The sequence below is a fragment of the Kogia breviceps genome, chromosome 3, assembly GCF_026419965.1.
Source record: "Kogia breviceps isolate mKogBre1 chromosome 3, mKogBre1 haplotype 1, whole genome shotgun sequence".
NCBI lineage: Eukaryota > Metazoa > Chordata > Mammalia > Artiodactyla > Physeteridae > Kogia > Kogia breviceps.
Genome location: NC_081312.1, coordinates 13,524,805 through 13,545,146, shown reverse-complemented (window position 1 = coordinate 13,545,146; position 20,342 = coordinate 13,524,805). Strand labels below are relative to the sequence as shown.

Sequence of the window (20,342 nt, the reverse complement as noted above, 5' to 3'; positions counted from 1 at the left end):
GCTTCCCCCATGTCTGGCAACTCCTGGGCACACAGAGGTAGAAACAGCACAGTAGCACACGACTGCTGTTTAAGGAGCTCTACGTGTAGGGCTCTGTTCTGAGCACTTCACATGAATTAGCGAGTAACCCTCAGAATGATCTGACATAGGTGTGATTATTATTCCTATTTCACAGAAGGAAAGACTGAGGCATAAGAGGTTAATGACTTGCCGGGATCACACAACTAGTCAGCGGCAGAACCAGAACTCAAACCGAAGCTCTCTGACTCTAGGGCCTGTGCCCAGGACACACGAGATGGCTGACCCGGGTTTGGGGGTCCAGGAGGCAGGGCTGGGGTGGAGAAGTCAATGGAGGGGAGAATGATGGGGAATATCCGCAATAAAATGTCTATGAGACTGTCCCACTCCTTGAAACTTACATAGATGTATATGCACTTGTTCATAAAGAGATACGGGACAAAGTGATCTCTAAAATGTCAGCGGGGAGTCAACTCTTTCAGGAGAGTGGGATTCTCAGTGACTTTTTTCTTCTCCGTGTCTGTATGTAATGTCTGATTCTTCAGGGAGTCTGCTGGGCTGTAGCACGGGGCAGAAAGACTATGAAGTTGTTTTCATCATAGGAGGAAAAGGAAAGCAAAACAAAATAAAAAGAGGGAGAAAAAGAAGGGGCAAGGGAGGGGCTTCCCTGGTGGCGCAGTGGTTGAGAGTCCGCCTGCCGATGCAGGGGACGCAGGTTCGTGCCCCGGTCCGGGAAGATCCCACGTGCCGCGGAGCGGCTGGGCCCGTGAGCCATGGCCGCTGAGCCTGCGTGTCCGGAGCCTGCGCTCCGCAACGGGAGAGGCCACAGCAGTGAGAGGCCCGTGTACCGCAAAAAAAAAAAAAAAAAAAAGAAGGGGCAAGGGGGACAGCCATGAAATATTTCTCAACAGAAGGGTGTTTGCGAAAGATTCCTGTGGTGACGATGCAGCAGATGAAGAGAGGATATAAACAAGCGCCACGTGGATGATGATGATAATCCCAACATCCGCGGGGCCCAGAGAAATAACGTAGGAAGTTTAAGATCCAGTTACTCCACAGCAGCACTGTCGCCACAGCCAAATGTCCACCAACTGATAAATGGAGAAACAAATCGTGCTCTATCCATACAATGGGATGTTACTCAGCCATAAAAAGGAAGGGTACATGCCACACTGTGGATGACCCTGAAAGCATTATGCCAAGTGAAAGAAGCCAGACACAAAAGGTCATATAATGGATGCTTCCATTTACACGAAATACTCAAAACAGGTAAATCCACAGGGTCAGAAAGCAGATTAGTAGCTGATGGGGCCTGGGGGGAGGGAGGAATGGGGAACAACTGCTTAATAGGGACCGGGTTTCCTTTCAGGGTGATGAAGGTGTTTTGAAATTAGAGGTGATGGTTGTACAACAGCATGAATGTACTAAATGCCACTGAATTGTACCTTTTAAAATGGCTGAGTGTATGTTATGTAAATTTACCGCAATTTAAAAAAATCCAGTTAGCCTTTTAACCTAAAGGCCTCAGGAAATGGAAGAGCAGATGAGAAGAAAGAAAGGAAGGGTGGGGAGGAAGGAAACATACAATACAAATTGGGGGGAAAAAAAGGGGAAGGAGGGAAGGGAGGGAAGGAGGGAGGAAGGAAGGGAGGGAGGGAAGGAGGGAGGAAAGAAGGGAGGGAGGGAGGGAGGGAGGGAGGGAAGGAGGGAGGGAGGGATGGAGAGAGGAAGGAAACCCCAGCCAATGAGGGAAGCGGGACACTTTAAGTCGTGGCCTGAGACCAAGGGAGAGGGGTCCGTGCTCAGCCAAGGGCGGACCAAGACCCTCCTCCAGGAGGCGAGCTCTCCAAAACTGGGGCCAGCCCTCGAGATGCTGTGCACCTGTGCCTTCCTAAGACAGCTCTACTTATATCTGCTTCACCATGGCCACCAAATGTGTACTGGGGGAAGCTCCATCTGCAAAACTAAGTAGAAAGAGCAAGAAAAGCTAAGGGCAAGGATTCAGATCCTTCATTACTGGATGAGACCCTGTGTGGAGACCCCCCAGCAAGCAGCCAGCCCAGATGGCAACTGCCTGCTGCTTGGCTGCCTTCCTCTAGGCTGGGAGCCGCTCACGGACAGGGACCCCGCCTGGCCCACGGCCCCTGACACAGAACCAGGGGTTGCATTTATATGTGTTAAAGAAATGAATGTCCTCTATTATATATATATTTGATCCATCGATTTATATGTTTAATAGATAAAACACAGATACGGCACGAAATTCAAAAGGCTCCGAAGGATATACAGTGATAAATTTCCCTCTCTTCCACCATTCTGCTCCAGCACCTTCAAGGCAAACCCTGATGCTGTTTCCACTGTTGTCAATGTGACTAGAGCATATTCTGAATTGCAAAGGCTCCGGCAACCGACCGGACTACCCAGTGACTTGGGCGTCAGGTCATCACCACGAGATGAAGCTACATGTGATGTCAAGGTGAAAGTCATCTGGCTGAAGACAAGGTCCCAGGATTCCGCGCCGGGCAGACGCCCATGCCAGGGAGCTGCGGGCTCGCGGAGGAATGCCGCTAGGATGACAGCCGTGCCCCTGGAGTCACTTGAGAAGCCTGTGGGCAGGGGCCGTGCAGCCTGTCAGCCTCAGGCTCCTCACACCTGCTGCGGACGCAGGTGAATTTCAAGCTGGGGACAGGTTCTGTTGCTACGTGATGGGAGGAAAGCAGATGTGCGAACCACGCTCAACATTGGCCTCCGAGAAACCTTTAGTAGTTTGTCGGGGGTGGAGGGGAGTTCACCTTAAGAGAACTCAGCTGTGAGCTGCGTGGCACTCTCCCCACAGATGGGCTCCTTGGTGGAAGCGGCGGACAGGAAGTAAGCTGGCCAGAAGGAGGGGGTGTCAGGAAGCCAAAGCCCCCGGGGTGGTAAAGAATCTGGGCCAATCCCAAGCCTGGGCAGTGTCCCAGGGGGTGTACCGTGTATGACAGGAACATCTGGACTCATTGCCTTATCTAAGCCAGATTGCGAGGGCTTTTTTTTTTGAAGACTGAGTAACCATTGCCCTGTATAGTCACCAAACCAAAGACTAAAAAAAGAGCCAAGCCACGCAGGCTCATCTGTTCTCCAAGGCTCCTGCCTAATGTGGCAAATGCACCGGCAGGCAGGCTACAGGGTGAGCTGGGTGCTTATCTGATTTCAGCCAATCTGTTACTGTATTTCATTCCCTGTCCTCGTGCCCGGAGGCTGTTGCAATGTGTGTAAATTTAGAAAAAGAAAGATAAATAACATGGAAAAGTGCATTTTGACAAAAGGAGTTGTCTTTCTTCCCTTCTTTCCTTTTACTCCACTAAAGAGAAGAGAAAATGATCTTGTTACTGATTTAGCCCCGACCAGGGTGGATCTGGTATTCTGGGCAGGGACTCTAATGTATAACCGCAGCCTCGGATTAACCAGCTTCTTCTGAAACTGTAAAACTGTCAGGCTTCCATCCTAAATGTTTCTTAGCAGCTGAGGGAACGAGATGGCAATGCCTGGTACAAGATCTGGAAGCAACTGGGGTCTCTTCCGAACAAGTAAAAGACTCTACGTGACGACAGCGTTTACTTCCCGAGAAGCCTGTACCAGCTCACCCGACGTACGCCGTGCTGGAAGCCGCCAGTGCACCAGGAGTTATGCATCGATACTTTATACAAAATAAAACCTGTTTTACAAGGAAATTAATATCACAGATGGGAGATTGGGGTTACGGTGGAAATTAACGCTGAAAGAGAAACCGCTTGAGAAACGCTTGCCTTCTCTCGTACGTGAACTCACCCCAGTGGGTTGATGGACCCTTGGTAGGAGGTGACCACCAATGAATTCCACCACCTAAGCGTTTAGCCCAATTCGCGTTTTGCAGAGGTGGAAACCAAAGTTAAGTGATGGGCCCAAGGTCACCTGGCTGCCAGCGACGGGGGGTGGGGACAAGACCAGGTCCCACAGCTCTTCCCAGTGCTGGTACTGCTAGCACTACCCACTGCTGGAAGTCAACCAGACTCAAGGGCTGTACCTCTGACAGCATCTCATACTGGCCTCTTCTCCCAAGAGCGATGGTCAGTAAGTCATAGACCACAGACGCACTCTGTAAACTGATGAGGCGGTCGCTCTTGTGCTCAGGTATCCTGCTCAGCACAGCGTCCCGGTTGGCCTGAAAACAACACAGAAGAGAGAAGCAGACGGTGAGCTAGCCCGTGCACACAGCTGTCACCGTGCGCAGAGAAGCCGTCCAGGCTCTCCTGCCCCTGAGAGCTTGCCGAGGGTCTGGAGACAAGGGCACAAATGAGCCAGGGGTCATTTATTCAAAATCCCCAGAGCACCACAGCACGTGGCAACGGGGTATTATCCAAACACTGAAGGCCTGGCGGGCACTTGTCCGTGTCAGCAGGCGTCTGGAGGAAGCTTTAGGAGTCGATGCAAAGCAGGGTGGTCCCTCCTGGGCTCCGGTTCACAGACTCGGGGCCACAGTGCAGACACAGCGGCGCTCTGGGGCAGCAGAGTCACCCACCAAGGGAAGCCCTGCTGCGCCTCACTTGTAGATCCTGCTTCTGCTGTACATTAAAGAGTGGGAGAAAACTCCCCGCCCCACACGTCCCATCACCAAACGGTGTCATCAAGTTCCATCAGTCCAACAGAGATATAGCGTACTTTTCCTCTCTCACCCAAGCCACGTTCAAATCCCTATATGACATCTTCACTGGAACAGACTACAGAAACGAATTCAACTTTGTTTAGGGAAGCACAAAACAGAGGTACAAGAGACAGCAAGAAGCAAACGGATTTTTGTTTTAAAAGACGTTAGCACAGAGGACCCAGGAGAACACCAGGGCATGCCTATGTCACTCCCCCACTGCTTAGCACAGAAATACAGCAGGTGCCTTCAAGCTTATTCATCTCATCTATCTAGAAATCAACCGCTCTTCCCAGTGACTTGTTTTCATTATTATTATTATTATTATTATTATTTTTTTTTTTTGCGTTACGTGGGCCTCTCACTGTTGTGGCCTCTCTGGTTGCGGAGCACAGGTTCCGGACGCGCAGGCTCAGCGGCCATGGCTCACGGGCCCAGCCGCTCCGCGGCACGTGGGATCTTCCCGGACTGGGGCATGAACCCGTGTCCCCTGCATCGGCAGGCGGACTCTCAACCACTGCGCCACCAGGGAAGTCCTCATTACTTTTGAAATTTCTTCCCCGATTCCTCCAGACATATCACATGTACTGGAGACTCTAAACATAGCTCATTTTCCTTTTCTTCCTAATAGGGAGGTCAGTATCAATAAAGTTAGATTTTTCCTGTCTTCTTTTCCTTGCTAATGAACAGAAGTCCATCCCTAGGAGCACAGAAAGGGCCCCTCCGTTCTCCCCATGGAAGTGGCACGTTCAGGACGAGGGTCACTGGTCCAGGTGGGCTGATGTCTACCTTCCTGCCTGACACTCATAAAGGCCACGCACACAACCTCCAGCTCACTAACGAGGTGAGTGCTTTCTTTCGTGTGAGTCCAAGGCATTGACTTGTAGCCTCCTGTCAGTACTTACTCCCTTTAAAACTCCTTACTCTTAAATGTCAAAGACAAATAAGAATATATGACAGGCCACTTCCTACAAAGTGAGTCATCTCTTATGGAAACAAGCCTGCTTTTGAAGATTTCATTCTAAGTTTTTCTTGTTAGGAGTGCCTTTCGACCCAACAAAAGAAGCTCTGAGGAAAATACGGCCTGCTGTAAGTGGTCTCATTTTATTTATTTCCTCTAATTGTTCCATATTGAGATCAATGCTTGGTAGAGAAGGGAACAGGACAAAACACCATTTAAGAGAGATTTTCAGGTTATGCCCAAATGCGTTTTTTTTTTTTTTTTCTTTTTAAAAGAAAAAGTCTATCAGTGCTTTTTGATTAAAAAGGTACAATATAGAACCTCAAACAGGTCCACAAATAATAAACGTCCCAGAACACTGTCTCAGTGGTAGCTGTACTAATATGGTTCTGATAACCCCTTTCTCCTGGGGAAAGTAATTTGATTTGAGGTAAGAACGCAGTTCAATTCCAAATGAGTTCTTGTAGGTGGAGGGACTATGGACAAATTTATGCTTCTAAGTTAAAATTAGGACCAGGAAAGAATACAATTTTCTCAGACACCAAAAAAGCCCGGCAATTCTCATTTTGGTGCTGAAATTGAGCACATCTATTTTCGGTCTTAAAACTGAAAAAAATCAAGGAGTCAAGGGACGTGAAGAAAGACTTCCAAAGGCGACTTAATTTAGATCCCTACCTACGTAACTAAGGAATGATTTACAGGGAGAACATAACCATTTTGGTTGGCAACCCAGTCCTTCATATTTACTGTCATTGGATTTCACCATCCTCTGAAGAGACTTCCTGGAAATTAAATACGACAGAGTCAGATTTGACTGTCTCCGGGGATCCGAACTTTGAGTATTACTAGTTTCTACCACTTCAAGGAGGGAGCAGGAGAGCTGGGGACATCACTCCCAAGACAACAACACTTGGAGCGAGCATTCTAGAGACGTGGCCATGTTTCCCAAATTCCAGTCTGGAACACATGATCTGACAAAAGAACTCAATACTTTCAATCAGAGTTGTCCAAGAAATCGAAAGTGTATGGCTCACCACGCTTTCAGAATTTTTACACTGTTACGAACCAAGTCTGCCCAAAGGAAGCTAAGTGCCAGGTTGTGAAGAGTCCAGCGATGAGGGCTGTGTGGGCAGCCCCCACCCCCCCCCACAGAACTGACGACGGTGAGATCTGCCCGTCTGAACACCAGTTACTGGAGGCCACTGGGCGCCAGCCTGTGCACATATGTGCCTCCACGTCTGTGCCAAGGTAGAGTAGAGGATGTAAACGACACCGTCCTAAGTCACCAGCTGACAGTCAAGGAAAGATAAGCCGCAGGGGCAACCTGTTTCCTTCAGAGGAAGTAGGGCCAATGATGTCAGAGGGCTCCCAAATAAAAAGAAGCGGTGACTCAAGCAGTCTCGCTCTTATACACATCTCGGGGCCATTTCACAGAACAAGAGCACCCAAAGCTTTCACTTAAGGCAAGAAAGCTACGCTGCCTGCCTGATCCCAGCCTCTTTTGCCCCTCTTTCACTCAGCACACAGGCATTCCTCTTGTGCTCCGTTTCTAAGGCTTTCTCCCCAAGTGTATTTCATGCCTCCACTTAAACTGTCTGCTTGGGGAAAAAGGGAACACCTTCTCTTGCTTTAGTTATGACTCCTTTTCCTCCTCCTTTCTCCTCCTGCTTGCCTGGTGGGGTGGGAGTTATGGAAGAAGGCAGGGTGCTCTGCTAGAAGGAGCAGCAGACCACTGCCTGATGCCTCCATTCTGCCTGCTCTGGGCCTCCGGTCCCTCGTCTAAATAACTAGGTGGATGTGAGGACCCCTAGGTCCCTGCAAGTTCCAGGGGTTTGCTGTTCTGCTCAGGTGCTCAGCAGACACCGTCTACTTGCCAAGGTATTAACTACTATAGCACAGATTACTCCAGAATGTTTCAAGCTGGCCTGTCATGTCTAGCAATATGCAGAGTAGAAACCCAGTAAATGATGAGCGATGAAATTGTAGACCTACATTTGATATCCTGGCCAAACACTAAGAAAACATTTCAAAGGAATTTGATGGTCTGGCAAAAACTCCCTCACAACAGCAGAGCCAGGTAACAGGAGTGGGCTCTCTGGGCTTGGGCTCTGTGATGCCTGGGAAACAGGTGGGGGCTTGGGGCGAGGACCTGGGCAGGAGGACGAGGCAGTTTCATCAGGCTGCTGCTATGGAAACCAGAGGTTCAAGTATACAACTGTTTCAGCCCCCAATTCTCCCTCCCACCAAGGCAAATGGAGAAGGCTCATTAAAGGTTACCTTTTGGGGGCTTCTTTCCCCTTTCAAGGCTCCTTTGGTGGTCATTTTAGCTGTAGTTACCCATATACAACTGTGTTAGTGTTCAGTCAGTACTTGGTGGATAAATGAATGCACTAAGGGAAGAGAAGCTCCATGCTCCAGGCTGACCCAGGGACATATCTGGCCAGTCCAAGAATTAGAAACGTCCCTTTTTTTTAAACCACTATAGTTTTTTTTCCCATCAGGTATTCCCTTTGGAAAGTACTCTTCTCCAAAGAAAAAGAATCACTATCCTGATGGAGTCACCATATCAAAACAGGGGCCATAGGAACAGGGGAAAGAAAAATGTAAAAACACATTCTACTCACCATTGATTCACTAATCAGCAATAACAACAGGGCTTCTTCAGTATTTTCTTGAGGACAAAAAATGCTGTATAAAGAAAATTGACTTTGATATATGGCAATTTCAAAATAACACAACATACATGACTAAGAGCAGAACTGAAGGGCTAACAGCTTCCAGGTTTTTCTATAGTGTAGAACCCATGAAAAACACTGTATAATCTGGGCCCCTGAATTAATTTGTTTATTTCTATGGTAATCTATGGAATGTATACATTTTAACTACGCATTTTAATAGCAGGCAGCCGGGTAAAGCTGTACAAACCAAGTTAAAAGCCCAAAGAACGTTTGTGCCTATTATAGAGGCAGAAATTTTGATCACTACAAACTGACGTTATCTAAATAACACAAGCTTTCTCCTAAACCCATTACGAGGTATAAACTGAAGACATTTCACTATATGGTACTCTTCTTACCTCTTACTTGCTAGCTGGCGTATTGTATATGGTCATTTAGATGAAATAGGAGATAGGAAGCAATTTTAGAGTGTGAATGATTTCTAGAATACTGTAAGAACTTAGTGAGCTATCTTACTCAAACACACGTGTACTACGGGGTGGCACACAGGAGCTGTCTTATTCTTCAACTTTATGGGATTTGGCTGAACCCTACCATCTTGGATTAAAATAAAAAGCTTTTAAGCTCAATGTTGCTCAGGATTAAAGAACAATAAAAACCAAACATAACTCTGGTCTCCCTTCCCTATATCCCATTTTTTGTGCTTTGAGCATTTTAAAAGACCTCCAGGGAATTCTCTGGTGGTCCAGTGGTTAGGACTCTGCACTCTCATCGTCCGGGGGCCGGGGGTTCAATCCCTGGTTAGGGAACTAGGATCCCACAAGCCGCGGGGCACAGCCGGAAAAAAAAAAAAAAAAACAAACCCTCCAGCATTTTCCCCCGTTCTAAAGTTCTAGCATCCTTTGAGTAGAATTGTAAGTCTTATCACTAGTTGGGCCAAACTCAACTCTGTTTCTTTGTTTTTCGGTTCTTGTTTTTTTGTTTGTTTGTTTTTCAGCCATGCCAGGCGGGCATGTGGGATCTTAGTTGCCCCACCAGGGATCAAGCCCGCACCCCTTGCAGTGGAAGCGCAGAGTTTTAACCACTGGACTGCCAGGGAAGTCCCATCAACTCTTTTTTGTGGAATGGTAGAAGAGTGCAATAAAAATGAACTTGGTTAAAAAGACTCCTGGATGTTTTGGAGATGACTAAATAAAGACTAAATTTACATCTTCCCAGGGGTAATATTATAATCACTTAAGAGAAGGGATGATTTCCCCCCAAAAAATGGCCAAAAAATGTTTTCCAAATGATTACAAATATTTGTTCTCTTTAAAGTGCTGGCAAATTTTGTATTGTGTCAAAGGGCCATGAGGAGTAAGACAGAAAAGTCTAGTGACTGATACTCTCTTCACAATTTGGTCATCCCTGGAGGTAAGGAAACCACCTGTGGGATGGATCCTATTGCTCTTGCAGGGCTAAAATTTTATAAAAGATCTGGCCTGTGAGTGAGAAGCAGAATTCTGGTGACCTCCTTAAAGAAGGAACTTGAGGTGATTTGGGTTTTTGGAAGATGGAACATTTCTTTCCCCTTAAATTCAGAAATAGAGCCAACAGGCTTTGTAGTAAGAATGCTCGGGCTTCCCTGGTGGCGCAGTGGTTGAGAGTCCTCCTGCCGATGCAGGGGACACGGGTTCGTGCCCTGGTCCGGGAGGATCCCACATGCCGCGGGGCGGCTGGGCCCACGAGCCACGGCCGCTAAGCCTGCGCAGCGTCTGGAGCCTGTGCTCCGCAACGGGAGAGGCCACAGCAGTGAGAGGCCCGCGTACCGCCAAAAAAAAAAAAAAAAAAAAAAAAAAAAAGAATGCTCATTGCTCATGTGTGTGTATGTCTGTGTGCCTGTGTGTCTGTGTGTGTGTCTGTGTCCATCCCCATCCAACAATCAGTTCCTGATATCCTGGCTCATGCTTACATGCAGTTGGGACCTTATAAATAAAGCAGAACTATTAATCATTTTTTTCACAGCTACCCAGTTCTGCATTGTCCAGACTAATTGAAAAGAGAGGGAGCCCATTCTAATCATGACTTAACACCAGCAAATTCAGTCCAGAGATAATCCCCCAATTCCATTTGAGCCATCTAGCCTACTTAAATGTAAGGTTGTGTTATTTTTACTAGAGCTGCTAACAAGTAGCACATTAACTGATTCTAATTCTACTTCCTCTACCCTTCTTTTCAAGGCAGGAAAGATGGGTGCGTAGGGGTGCTGCAAAGTTCTCAGGGCTGGCAGGAAGAGGTGGGGGGCGGGGGAGGGGGAAAGGATAGTTTTAAGAGACATGCCTGAAAAACTACCCCCCGGAATGCCCCCTTCTCCACAATTATGAATTCTCTAGATCTATTTCTGGCCATTCTTTCCCTCTTCCCTGCCCAGGGAAGTGTGGAGCTCAGGGTGGACAGTCAAAATTGTTGGGGCCCTCTTTTTGTGATATTATCCTCTTGGGGCCCAAGAGCCTCAAGGGGAGATCCTGGGGTGCCCAGGCCTCAACCTTGTGGAGCCGGAAAACTGGGGCCTTAGACCTGGAGGAAGTTGATTGAAGGGATGGTCGTTCCAGCTTCGATTCTGCCATAAAGTAGTTGTTAGGACCCTTCAATGTCCCCCATCTTTATACTTTGAACAGTATCCTCATCCTTACCATAAGCCTCTGCATTGGCTACCAGGAGGTTTAGACCTGTATTTAGCACGCCATGATAATTACTTTCTCCTCTTAGGCCTACCGAGGAGTTTAGCACAATGTATGGAACTCCTAGTTTTCAATAAATCATCATCCGCTTCCTGGCATAATAGTGGTTTCTAGCTTCCTTCTTTACTTAGTCCTAATTATCTAGTCTAATATGCATTTAATTATCTAAGCCACCTCAAGTGCTTTTTACAAGGAGGAATACAATGGAAGTAAAAATATACTTGAGTGACATGCACACATATGTGGACTAAGAAACATGTATAAGAATATTCATAGCAGCACTATTCCTATTAGCTCCAAATGACAAACAACGCAAATGTCCATCAAGAGTAGAATGGATCAACATATGGGAGTACATTAATAAAATGGAATACTATTCAACAACAAAAACAAACTACTACTACATGCAAAAATATGGATGAATCTCTCCAATATAATGTTAGACAAAAGAAGTTAAACATAAAAGTACTTAATATATGATTCCATTCATGTAAATTTCAAAAATGGGCCAGACTAAATACAGTGATAGAAGTCAGGATAGGGTTACCCTTGGGCAGGGAGTAGTAACTGGGGAAGGGTACAGAGAGGCCTTCTAGGGTTCTGGCAATGTCTATTTCTTGACCAGTATGCTAATTACTTGCATGTGTTCACTTAGTGAAAATTCATCAAGTCTTCTACTTTTGGTTCGTGTATTTTTCACAATGTATATTATGTGTCAATAAAAAGCTTACTTAAAAAATAAGTAAACAAAAGTCAATAAAATTCTTCATTGAAAGATCTAGAAGAAAGGAAGTAAGGAGGCCTATGGCATGTGATTCTTCCTCTCTTTTTTTATCTTGGATTATCAGCATTTTATTTCCTTTCAACATTTAAGATGGAGAGAGGATGAGCATCCTGTACCCACTTCACGTCCAGGTTGCAGTGACAGGGAGGGGAGTTTTCTGGCAGAGGTTATTTTTCAGTTATTGTCCATTATGACCAATGGTCCTGAATGGTCCGTGTGGTTTGCTGGAGCTGGAAGGATCTATGGCACATAAAGTTTGCTTTGTGCTCATGTTCCTCATAAGAGGGGAGAGAGGAGGGACCACCGGCCAAAATGAGATTTAAACATCATCTATGGATTCCCTTTTTTACCTCCCAACTCACATAACTGAACTGGTGATAACATCTTTTTGCCATAAAACTGCTTGATTGGAGAGTCCTGTCTTGTTAATAAGGAAGCCCCAAGCAGATTTTCTCTCTTTACTAATAAATCAGAAGTAAGGGTATGAACATGCAAAACTAGAAAGCTAAAAGCTGATGGTGATAACTGAAGGAAGAAAGATTAGCACAGAAATTAACTAACTAGAGAAATAGAAACACAATAGAGAAAAATCAACAAAACTGAAAGTTAGTTCTTCAAAAAGATCAATAAGATTTGACAAACTTTTTAGGTAGACTGACCCAGAAAAGAAAGAGAAGACTCAAATTACTAAAAGGAGAAATGGGAAATGGAAGAGGGTACATGACTACCAATCATATAGAAATTATATGTGTGTGTGTGTGTATGTGTGAATACTATGAACAACTGTACGTCAGCAAATTAGATAACTTAGATGAAATGGACAAATTTCTAGAAAGACACAAACTACCAAAACTGAAGAAATAGAAAATCTTAATAGCTAAATAGTAAATAGTAAAGAGAGTGGATTAGTAATCAAAAACATTCCCACAAAGAAAAGCCCACGACCAGATGGCTTCACTGGTGAATTCTACCAAACATTTAAAGAAGAATTAATAATAATTCTCCATACAGTCTTTCAAAAAATAGAAGAGGAAGGAATATTTCCCACTCATTCTATGAGGCTGGTATTATCCTAATACCAAAATTAGACAAAAACATCATGAGAAAAGAAAACTATAGATCAATTATTTTATGACTATTGATGCAAAAATCCTCAACAAAATATTAGCAAATCAAACTCAGCAATAAATAAGGATTATATACCTAGTGGGATTCACCTAGGAATGCAAGGTTGGCTTCATATCTGAAAATCAATTAATGTAATACATCACATCAATAGAATAATGGACAAAAGGCAGATGATCATCTCAGTAGATACAGAAAAAGCATTTGACAAATTCAAAACCTTTTCACAAAAAAATATACTTAACAAACTAGTAATAGAAGGGACTTTCTTCAACCTGATAAATGGCATCTATGAAAACCCACAGCTAACATCATACTTAATAGTGAAAGATTGGATGTTTTCCCCTTCCTAAGATCAGGAATAAAACAAAGGTGTCCACTCTTGCCACTTCTATTCAACATTGTACTGGAGGTTCTACCCAGGGCAATTAGGAAAGAAAATGAAATAAAAGCCACCTATGTTAGGAAGAAGTAAAACTATATTTGCAGATGACATGATCTTGTATATAGAAAATCCTAAAGAATCTAAAAAAAGCCATTAGAACTAATAAACAAGCTCAGCAAGACTTCAGTATACAAGATCAATATAGAAAACCAATTTTACTTCTATATACTTGCAATGAACAACCCCCAAATGAAATTAATATTAACAATTCCATTTGTGATAGTATCAAAAAGAAAAGCACACACACCAAAACACCCTTAAGAATAAGTTTAACAAAAGAAGTGAAAACCTTAGACCCTGAAAACTACAAATTGTTGTTGAAAAAAGTTAAAGAAAACCTAAATAAATGGAAAGATATCCCATGTTCATGGATCAGAAGACTAATATTGTCAAGATGGCAATACTCCTCAAATTGAGCTACAGATTAAATGCAATTCCTACAAAATTCCAGTTGCCTTTTTTTTTTTTTTTCAGAAATAGACAAAATGATCCTAAAATTCATGTGAAAATACAAGTGTTTGGGGGATGGAGGGTAACAGCTAAGGGGTGCTAGGTTTATTTTGGGGGTAGTGAAAGTATTCTAAATTTGACTGTAGTGATGAGCTATGTGACTATATTAAAAGCTATATTAATGTGAATTGTACACTTTAAATGAATGAATTATATAGTATGTGAATTATATCTCAATGAAACAGTTTAAAAATATGACTGTGTGTATTTGTGTGAAATGAAACTTGTGTCTCAGTAACCAGTCACATGGGAATCTTCCCTTTAACTAATAACTTGATTTAACTAGATCTGCATTTTGCCTCCATAATTCTCCTTGTACAGATGGGGAAGCTGATGTTAAAAGAGTGACAGAGGCTGAGTGGTTTAGGAAATAAGGGAGAAGTGGCCAGCACTGTGAGCTTCTCTGCCTTCAAGGGGTGAGGCCACATTGGAATCGCACCCAGAGAGACACAGGGCTTCATCCATGTGTCAAACTTGATTAGGGGAGGGAGCAAGAACTAGATTCTCCAATATACTGGCACTTTGGCTATTAAGAAGCATCTGAAGCAGAAGAAAAATCTAGGGTCTATTTTTAAGATTTAAATATCACCTAAAAAAGAACCCCAATCCTGCTGCTAAATAGTTCATAATGAGGGGGTCAGCATTTTAAAAGTGAGAGTTTGAAAACTGCTAGAACAGATGTTCTATGAATCCAGATAAGTACTAAGGAGTAAACGCAGGAAAAAGTTAAGAAAATGCTCACTAGTCGGAATGCGTATAAGAAATTCAAACTGAACAACAAGATGAGGAGGGAGACAAATGCCAGGGTCAATTTAAGAGGATTAAGAGGCAGCTACCCTGAGAAATGCCGCCCCTTTTAAAATGCGGCATTGTGTTCAGAAGTCACACATGTAATAACTATCTAATCACCCCATCTCTGTCAGAGCTTTCTGGGGCCTCAGAAGCAGCAGCCTGAGGTCTTTCAGCCACCTTTTCCAATTTGTAATGACGAAAGAAGGTTTCCGTATTTATTCTTACACGTTCCCCTTTGCTTCATGGAGAGGTTCTGAAAAGCCACCATGCCTTGTCCTTGTAGGAACAAAGACGGGAAGGAAAGCTTTGAGGGGAGGAATAGAACGAGTCAACCCCTGTTCCCGTCTCCCCACCTTCTTGTGGTCTCTCTCCTTCCCACCTCCCCCTTCCCGGACCTTGGGAAATCCTAGGCTGAGACCCCAGTGTTTCCCTAGCCCATTTTCCTCAAAGGTGATCCAAGTTCCAAATTCAAAACTTAAACCAATCAATGCACTCTAAAGAGACATCACCTTCCAATCACCTGTAAATTATTAAATTCGCCTTCTTCTTACAGCTAATTCAGTTTAAAACAAGTTTTTAAACCAAAGGATCAAGGAATTGCTGAGGAAAAGAAAAGAAAAGTCAACTCTGGCTTACTAATAGCTTTGTCACTGACTGCTGTATGGTTCTGCGGTTCTTATAATAAACGAAATGGAAAGACCAACAGTGAAGGCTGAGAATGGCAGCCAAGCACTAGATGAGAGCATTTTCCTACTCAAAATGTCCCCACTCATGCATAGATATTTGCTGAAGTTATGAAGAGTAAAGAGCTATCTTTATTAAACTGGTAAAAAAAAATCTACCCTTGAACTTCTATTCATCCTTACATTTTCCTGAAGTTTCCCTCCCATCCCCTAACCTACAAACGAGGAAACCAACTCCCATACTTCTCTCCTGAGTAGACACGGGCTTTCCGCGTGAGGGTGTAGGTTTTTGTGTTTGCTCCTTTCCGGAGAGGATCGTCCAGAGGTGACTGGCCTGGCGGATTCTCCAGAGGGTTCCAGTAGCTCTGCTCACACATACCCCGCAACAAGATCTCCGCCAGCTGCCTGGCTATTGTCTGGGGACACAAAGGAGCAAAGGCACAGCCATGAATCTATTTTGTATCATTCATTCATTCATTCGCTCATTTAATAAATACTTTTTAGTCATCACTTTGTCATCACTGTTCCAAGACCCATAATTAAAAATTTCTACTCCTATGATGAAAAGTATATCAGTTGATGACAAAAAAAGAAAAGAAAATATGATACACTAAGATATTTGAAAGATTAAAAAAAAATAAGTTCATGCCCTTCAAATGCTGCCCTGCCTCTGTTATACTCTGGAACACTGAACATGTTTTATACCGGAAACGACTGAAACTTTTAGTTAAGCTATTTTCCAAAAGCTCTTATAAATAATAGGTGAACCGCAAATATTTTCATCACCTCCCAACCGAGGCCTGCCAAAGCCCGACCTTGGCTGAAAGCCAGTACTCAACCTAGATGATGTAATCCCTGAAAAAAAATCTCTTCGTCGACGATAAGATGATGTTCGCTGCAGATTTTTAGAATGTCTTCCTTCTTCCGGAGTGCCAAGGGCAAGTCCTTCACAGCCCCACCCTGTGACTCAGTACCTGAGGCCCGTTCTTACTGCATCCTGGCCCTTCAGCCCAAAGGCTCCCCACTGGCCTTGAGTAAAGTGGAGAGCTGACAAAGTGACTATGGCTACTGATCCGGAAGACCTTTTTTTAAAGCTGGATAGGGATCTCCTTTCTTACTGTGAAAACCCAATAATGTCCAGATCTTGTTCTTCTAAGTTAGGTGCAGATTACTATGTTTTTCCAAACTCTATAGCTCCACTGCCTAGAACAGCGTCACATACGATGTATGGGGGAGGGAGATGTGGCAGCTACTAAGAAGCACTTTGTTAACTGATGCATATCAGTTAACTTACCTCATAATCTTCCAGTGACAAAGAAGAGAAGTAAAAAAAAAAAAAAAAAAATCCCTCCGAAAATAGAAGCACTGCATCTCGGGGTGGTCCAGGCCACCTCAGAATCAGCCAGAGGCAGCCAAATACAACTTCAACCAGCAGGTTTTTCCACAAGGTTTTAGCATTCTTTGGAAGATGCAGACAAAAAATGCTGATCTTCCCTGACAACGAGCTTTTTAAAATAAATATGTTCCAGAAGAGAACTTTGCTAGGCTTTCATCCGTGTGAAATTTCTTAAAACACCACAAGGAAACCTAAATGCAACCAAATCACTAGCTTAGTGGTTTCTGGTAACCACTGGGTAAAGGCAAATTTTCTTCATTATTCCCAAGTAAGACCCACTAGCTCTCAATGTCTATGAAAATGTGAAATTAAATGCACTCCTATCATCCCCAACTGAGCCATCTGTAAAGATCTCGTAAGAGCACGATTTTCAGGACCTAAACAGTTCCTGAACTGTTTTCTTAAACCTTCCATTACGGCCTCATTTCGATCTCACTGCAGTCATATAAGCTAATGACTTCTGCTGGAAGCGTCAACTAGCAAAAATAACCTCCACTCACTACAGATGAGAGAAAAATGTTAAAGGAGAAAAATGAACAAAGAACTTCACTTTCTGGATGTATCTGCCATGGAGGGATTCTAAGGTTGTAAAAGTCTCTGCCCTCAAAACAGTTTGCTTGTCCACTGCTGGATAGCTCATGTTAGATCTCATTTTCCCTCAAGGTATTAACCTTCTGGAGAGATTTTTAAAATGAGGTTTTGATGTGATTACACATTTTAAAGGCATCACCTCGTCATGCATTACTGATTAGGGAGGATGTTCACTGAAATCTCAAATGAAGTTCAGAAAAGGAGATTAAATATGAGAAATTATCAGCAAGATCACCAATATCTATGATACCTTTTATGTTTTATACTCCGGTTATATTTAGCTTGCAGTTTAAATGCCTAAAAATTGTTGGTAGCTACCAAATACATTTCAAATACATTTAGAATTAAAGGAAGGAAAGGAGAGAAGCTGGTCTGGAAGAAGACTTGAACTTCTTTGTACTAACTGGGTCATTAAATGCACTTCTTTGTATGTGATTTTAAATTGTGATAAAATTCACGTAACATAAAATTCACCATGTTAACCATTTTAGAGTGTACAATCCAATGGCATTTAGCACATTCACCATGTTGTACAACCATGACCACTCTAGTTCCAGAACATTCTTTCCCCTAAAAGGAAACCCCACACCCTTTAAGAAGTCACTCTCCATTCTCCCTCCTTCCACCCCTTGGTAATAACTAATCTGCTTTCTGTCACTATAGGTTTGCCTCTTCTGGACATTTCACATAAATGGAATCATATAATATGTGGTCTTTTTGTGTCTGGCTTCTCTTACTTAGCATAATGTTTTCAAGGTTCATCCATGTGGTAGCATGAATCAGTACTTCATTCCTCTTTACAGCTGAATGATATTCCATTGTATGGCTAGACCACGTTTTGTTTATTCAATCATCAGTTGGTAGACATTTGGACTGTTTCCATCTTTTGGCTATTGTCAATAGTGCTGCTATGAACATTCATATACAAGTTTTGATTTGAACACCTGCTTTCAATTATTTGGAGTACTTATCTAGAAATGGGGTTGCTGTGAACGTACTTTTAAATCACTCTCTGCTATGGTCTCACACCAGAGTTTACAAAGCAACTTTTTCATCTCATAAGGATATCATAAATCTGTAATTATCAGCTAATCTAAAAAGAATCATATAGCAATTAAGGCTGATAGAAACACTGTCTTATGAGTGTCAATAGCTGGAGAAGTTTCCTGATGTCCACCGGAAACCAAGACACCAGTGTAGACTTCCCAGGAAATGTTTCTCAACTAGAGTGGGCAAAGACTCACTTGTGGAAACTAGAAAATGTGGATTCTCAGGCCCTGCACAGACTGACTCAGCTGGCATTTCTGAGGTCAGGTACAGGGATGTGTATTTGCTCAAAGTTCCTCAGATGGTTCTGATGCACACCTTTCCTTAAGCACTCAAGGGATTAGAAACAGTTTAACTTAGGTCACTTGAGAACCATCAACCGAGACCAAAGGTGTACTTGCAACTCAAGTGTGACATTGAGTGGGAAGTGACTCCGCCCTTACATTAACACTGTCCAGTCGGTTAACAGCTGAAAGTGCCCAGAGGCAGCTTTATCTACACAGGCTTTCTTTAGAAGCCTCTTCACAGGACTTCTCAGAAAAAAGAAAAAAGAAAAAAAAAAAAAAGAAGAAGAAAACTGTCTTCCTTCCTAACATCTCTAGTCAGAATCCTACCTCACAGGATTTTTATAAGTTAAAACACATTGATGTGAAAATCATAAACCTTAGACAATAATGGAAGATAGTCTCCAATTTTAAAAAATAATATGGGAGTAAGCAGCAGGCAGATTCTCACAGTGCAGTGCATGCACTCAACCTTTTAACGAGGAAAAACCCTTTATTTCCTTAACGAAATATATATTTTTTGAGTCTATAAGTAATTTTGAAAGATTGGCATTTTATTTAATTAATTAATTAATTTATTTATGGCTGCGTTGGGTCTTCGTTGCTGCGCACAGGCTTTCTCTAGTTGTAGCGAGCAGGGGCTACTCATTGTTGCGGTGCGTGGGCTTCCCATTGCGGTGGCTTCTCTTGTTGCAGTGCACAGGCTCTAGGCACGCGGGCTTCAGTAGTTGTGGCTCGCGGGCTCTAGAGTGCAGGCTTGGTAGTTGTGGTGCACGGGCTTAGATGCTCCACGGCGTGTGGGATCTTCCCAGACCAGGGCTTGAACCCGTGCCCCTGCACTGGCAGGCGGATTCTTAACCACTGCACCACCAGGGAAGCCCAAAAGATTGGCATTTTAAATGTGCTTTTAAAACAATTATAAGAACACTTGTCAATATAACCAGTTACTTTCATTGCGCTTCCAAACCTTAGAAGAAGCTATTCGTGCTGACCAGTTCAGAAATTTTATGGAATGTTGGGAGTAGGTCAGTTTGAGAGAAAAGATAGATGGCAACAATTTTTATCCGTACTTTTGCAGGTTTTTTTCCCTTAAAGAACTGTGAAGATCAAACTGTTTTGTTTGAACTTCTGAGGGCACCCGTATATCGCATCAATACATAAGTAGATGTCAAAGACCAAGTGAGTTCTTGGTGGTGTGTGTGTGTGAAGTCACCCGTCTTGCTTACCTCCCATAATTCTAGAAAAGCCTATGGCTTAGCCATCTGGGCCAGTGAGTTGTATGTCCACACCCTTAGCATGAAGATACAGCCTCATTTCCCATGACAGGAATCTCTTAGCCTTGCCCAACTGAACACTCTCCCACAGCATTTAAAGAACTCTTTTTATTTTTTTAAAATTTATTTATTATTTATGGCTGTGTTGGGTCTTCGTTTCTGTGCGAGGGCTTTCTCTAGTTGTGGCAAGCGGGGGCTACTCTTCATCGGGGTGCGCGGGCCTCTCACCGCTGTGGCCTCTCCCGTTGCGGAGCACAGGCTCCGGACGCGCAGGCTCAGCGGCCACGGCTCACGGGCCCAGCCGCTCCGCGGCACGTGGGATCTTCCCGGACCGGGGCACGAATCCGCGTCCCCTGCGTCGGCGGGCGGACTCC

General features: G+C 43.8%; 1 protein-coding gene across 9 annotated transcripts in view; it reads right to left on the bottom strand.

Annotated features, from left to right (window-relative positions):
* TTC7B (tetratricopeptide repeat domain 7B) overlaps positions 1-20,342 on the bottom strand; it is a 241,385-nt gene that overhangs the window by 113,297 nt on the left and 107,746 nt on the right. For all 9 annotated transcript variants that reach the window (XM_059055632.2, XM_059055627.2, XM_067027900.1 and 6 more), the window contains 3 exons: positions 15,620-15,792; positions 8,264-8,327; positions 4,061-4,198 (listed from right to left, as the gene is read on the bottom strand). In XM_059055632.2, the coding sequence (XP_058911615.1) occupies positions 4,061-4,198; positions 8,264-8,327; positions 15,620-15,792 (375 nt within the window). The remainder of the gene's footprint in view (positions 1-4,060; positions 4,199-8,263; positions 8,328-15,619; positions 15,793-20,342) is intronic.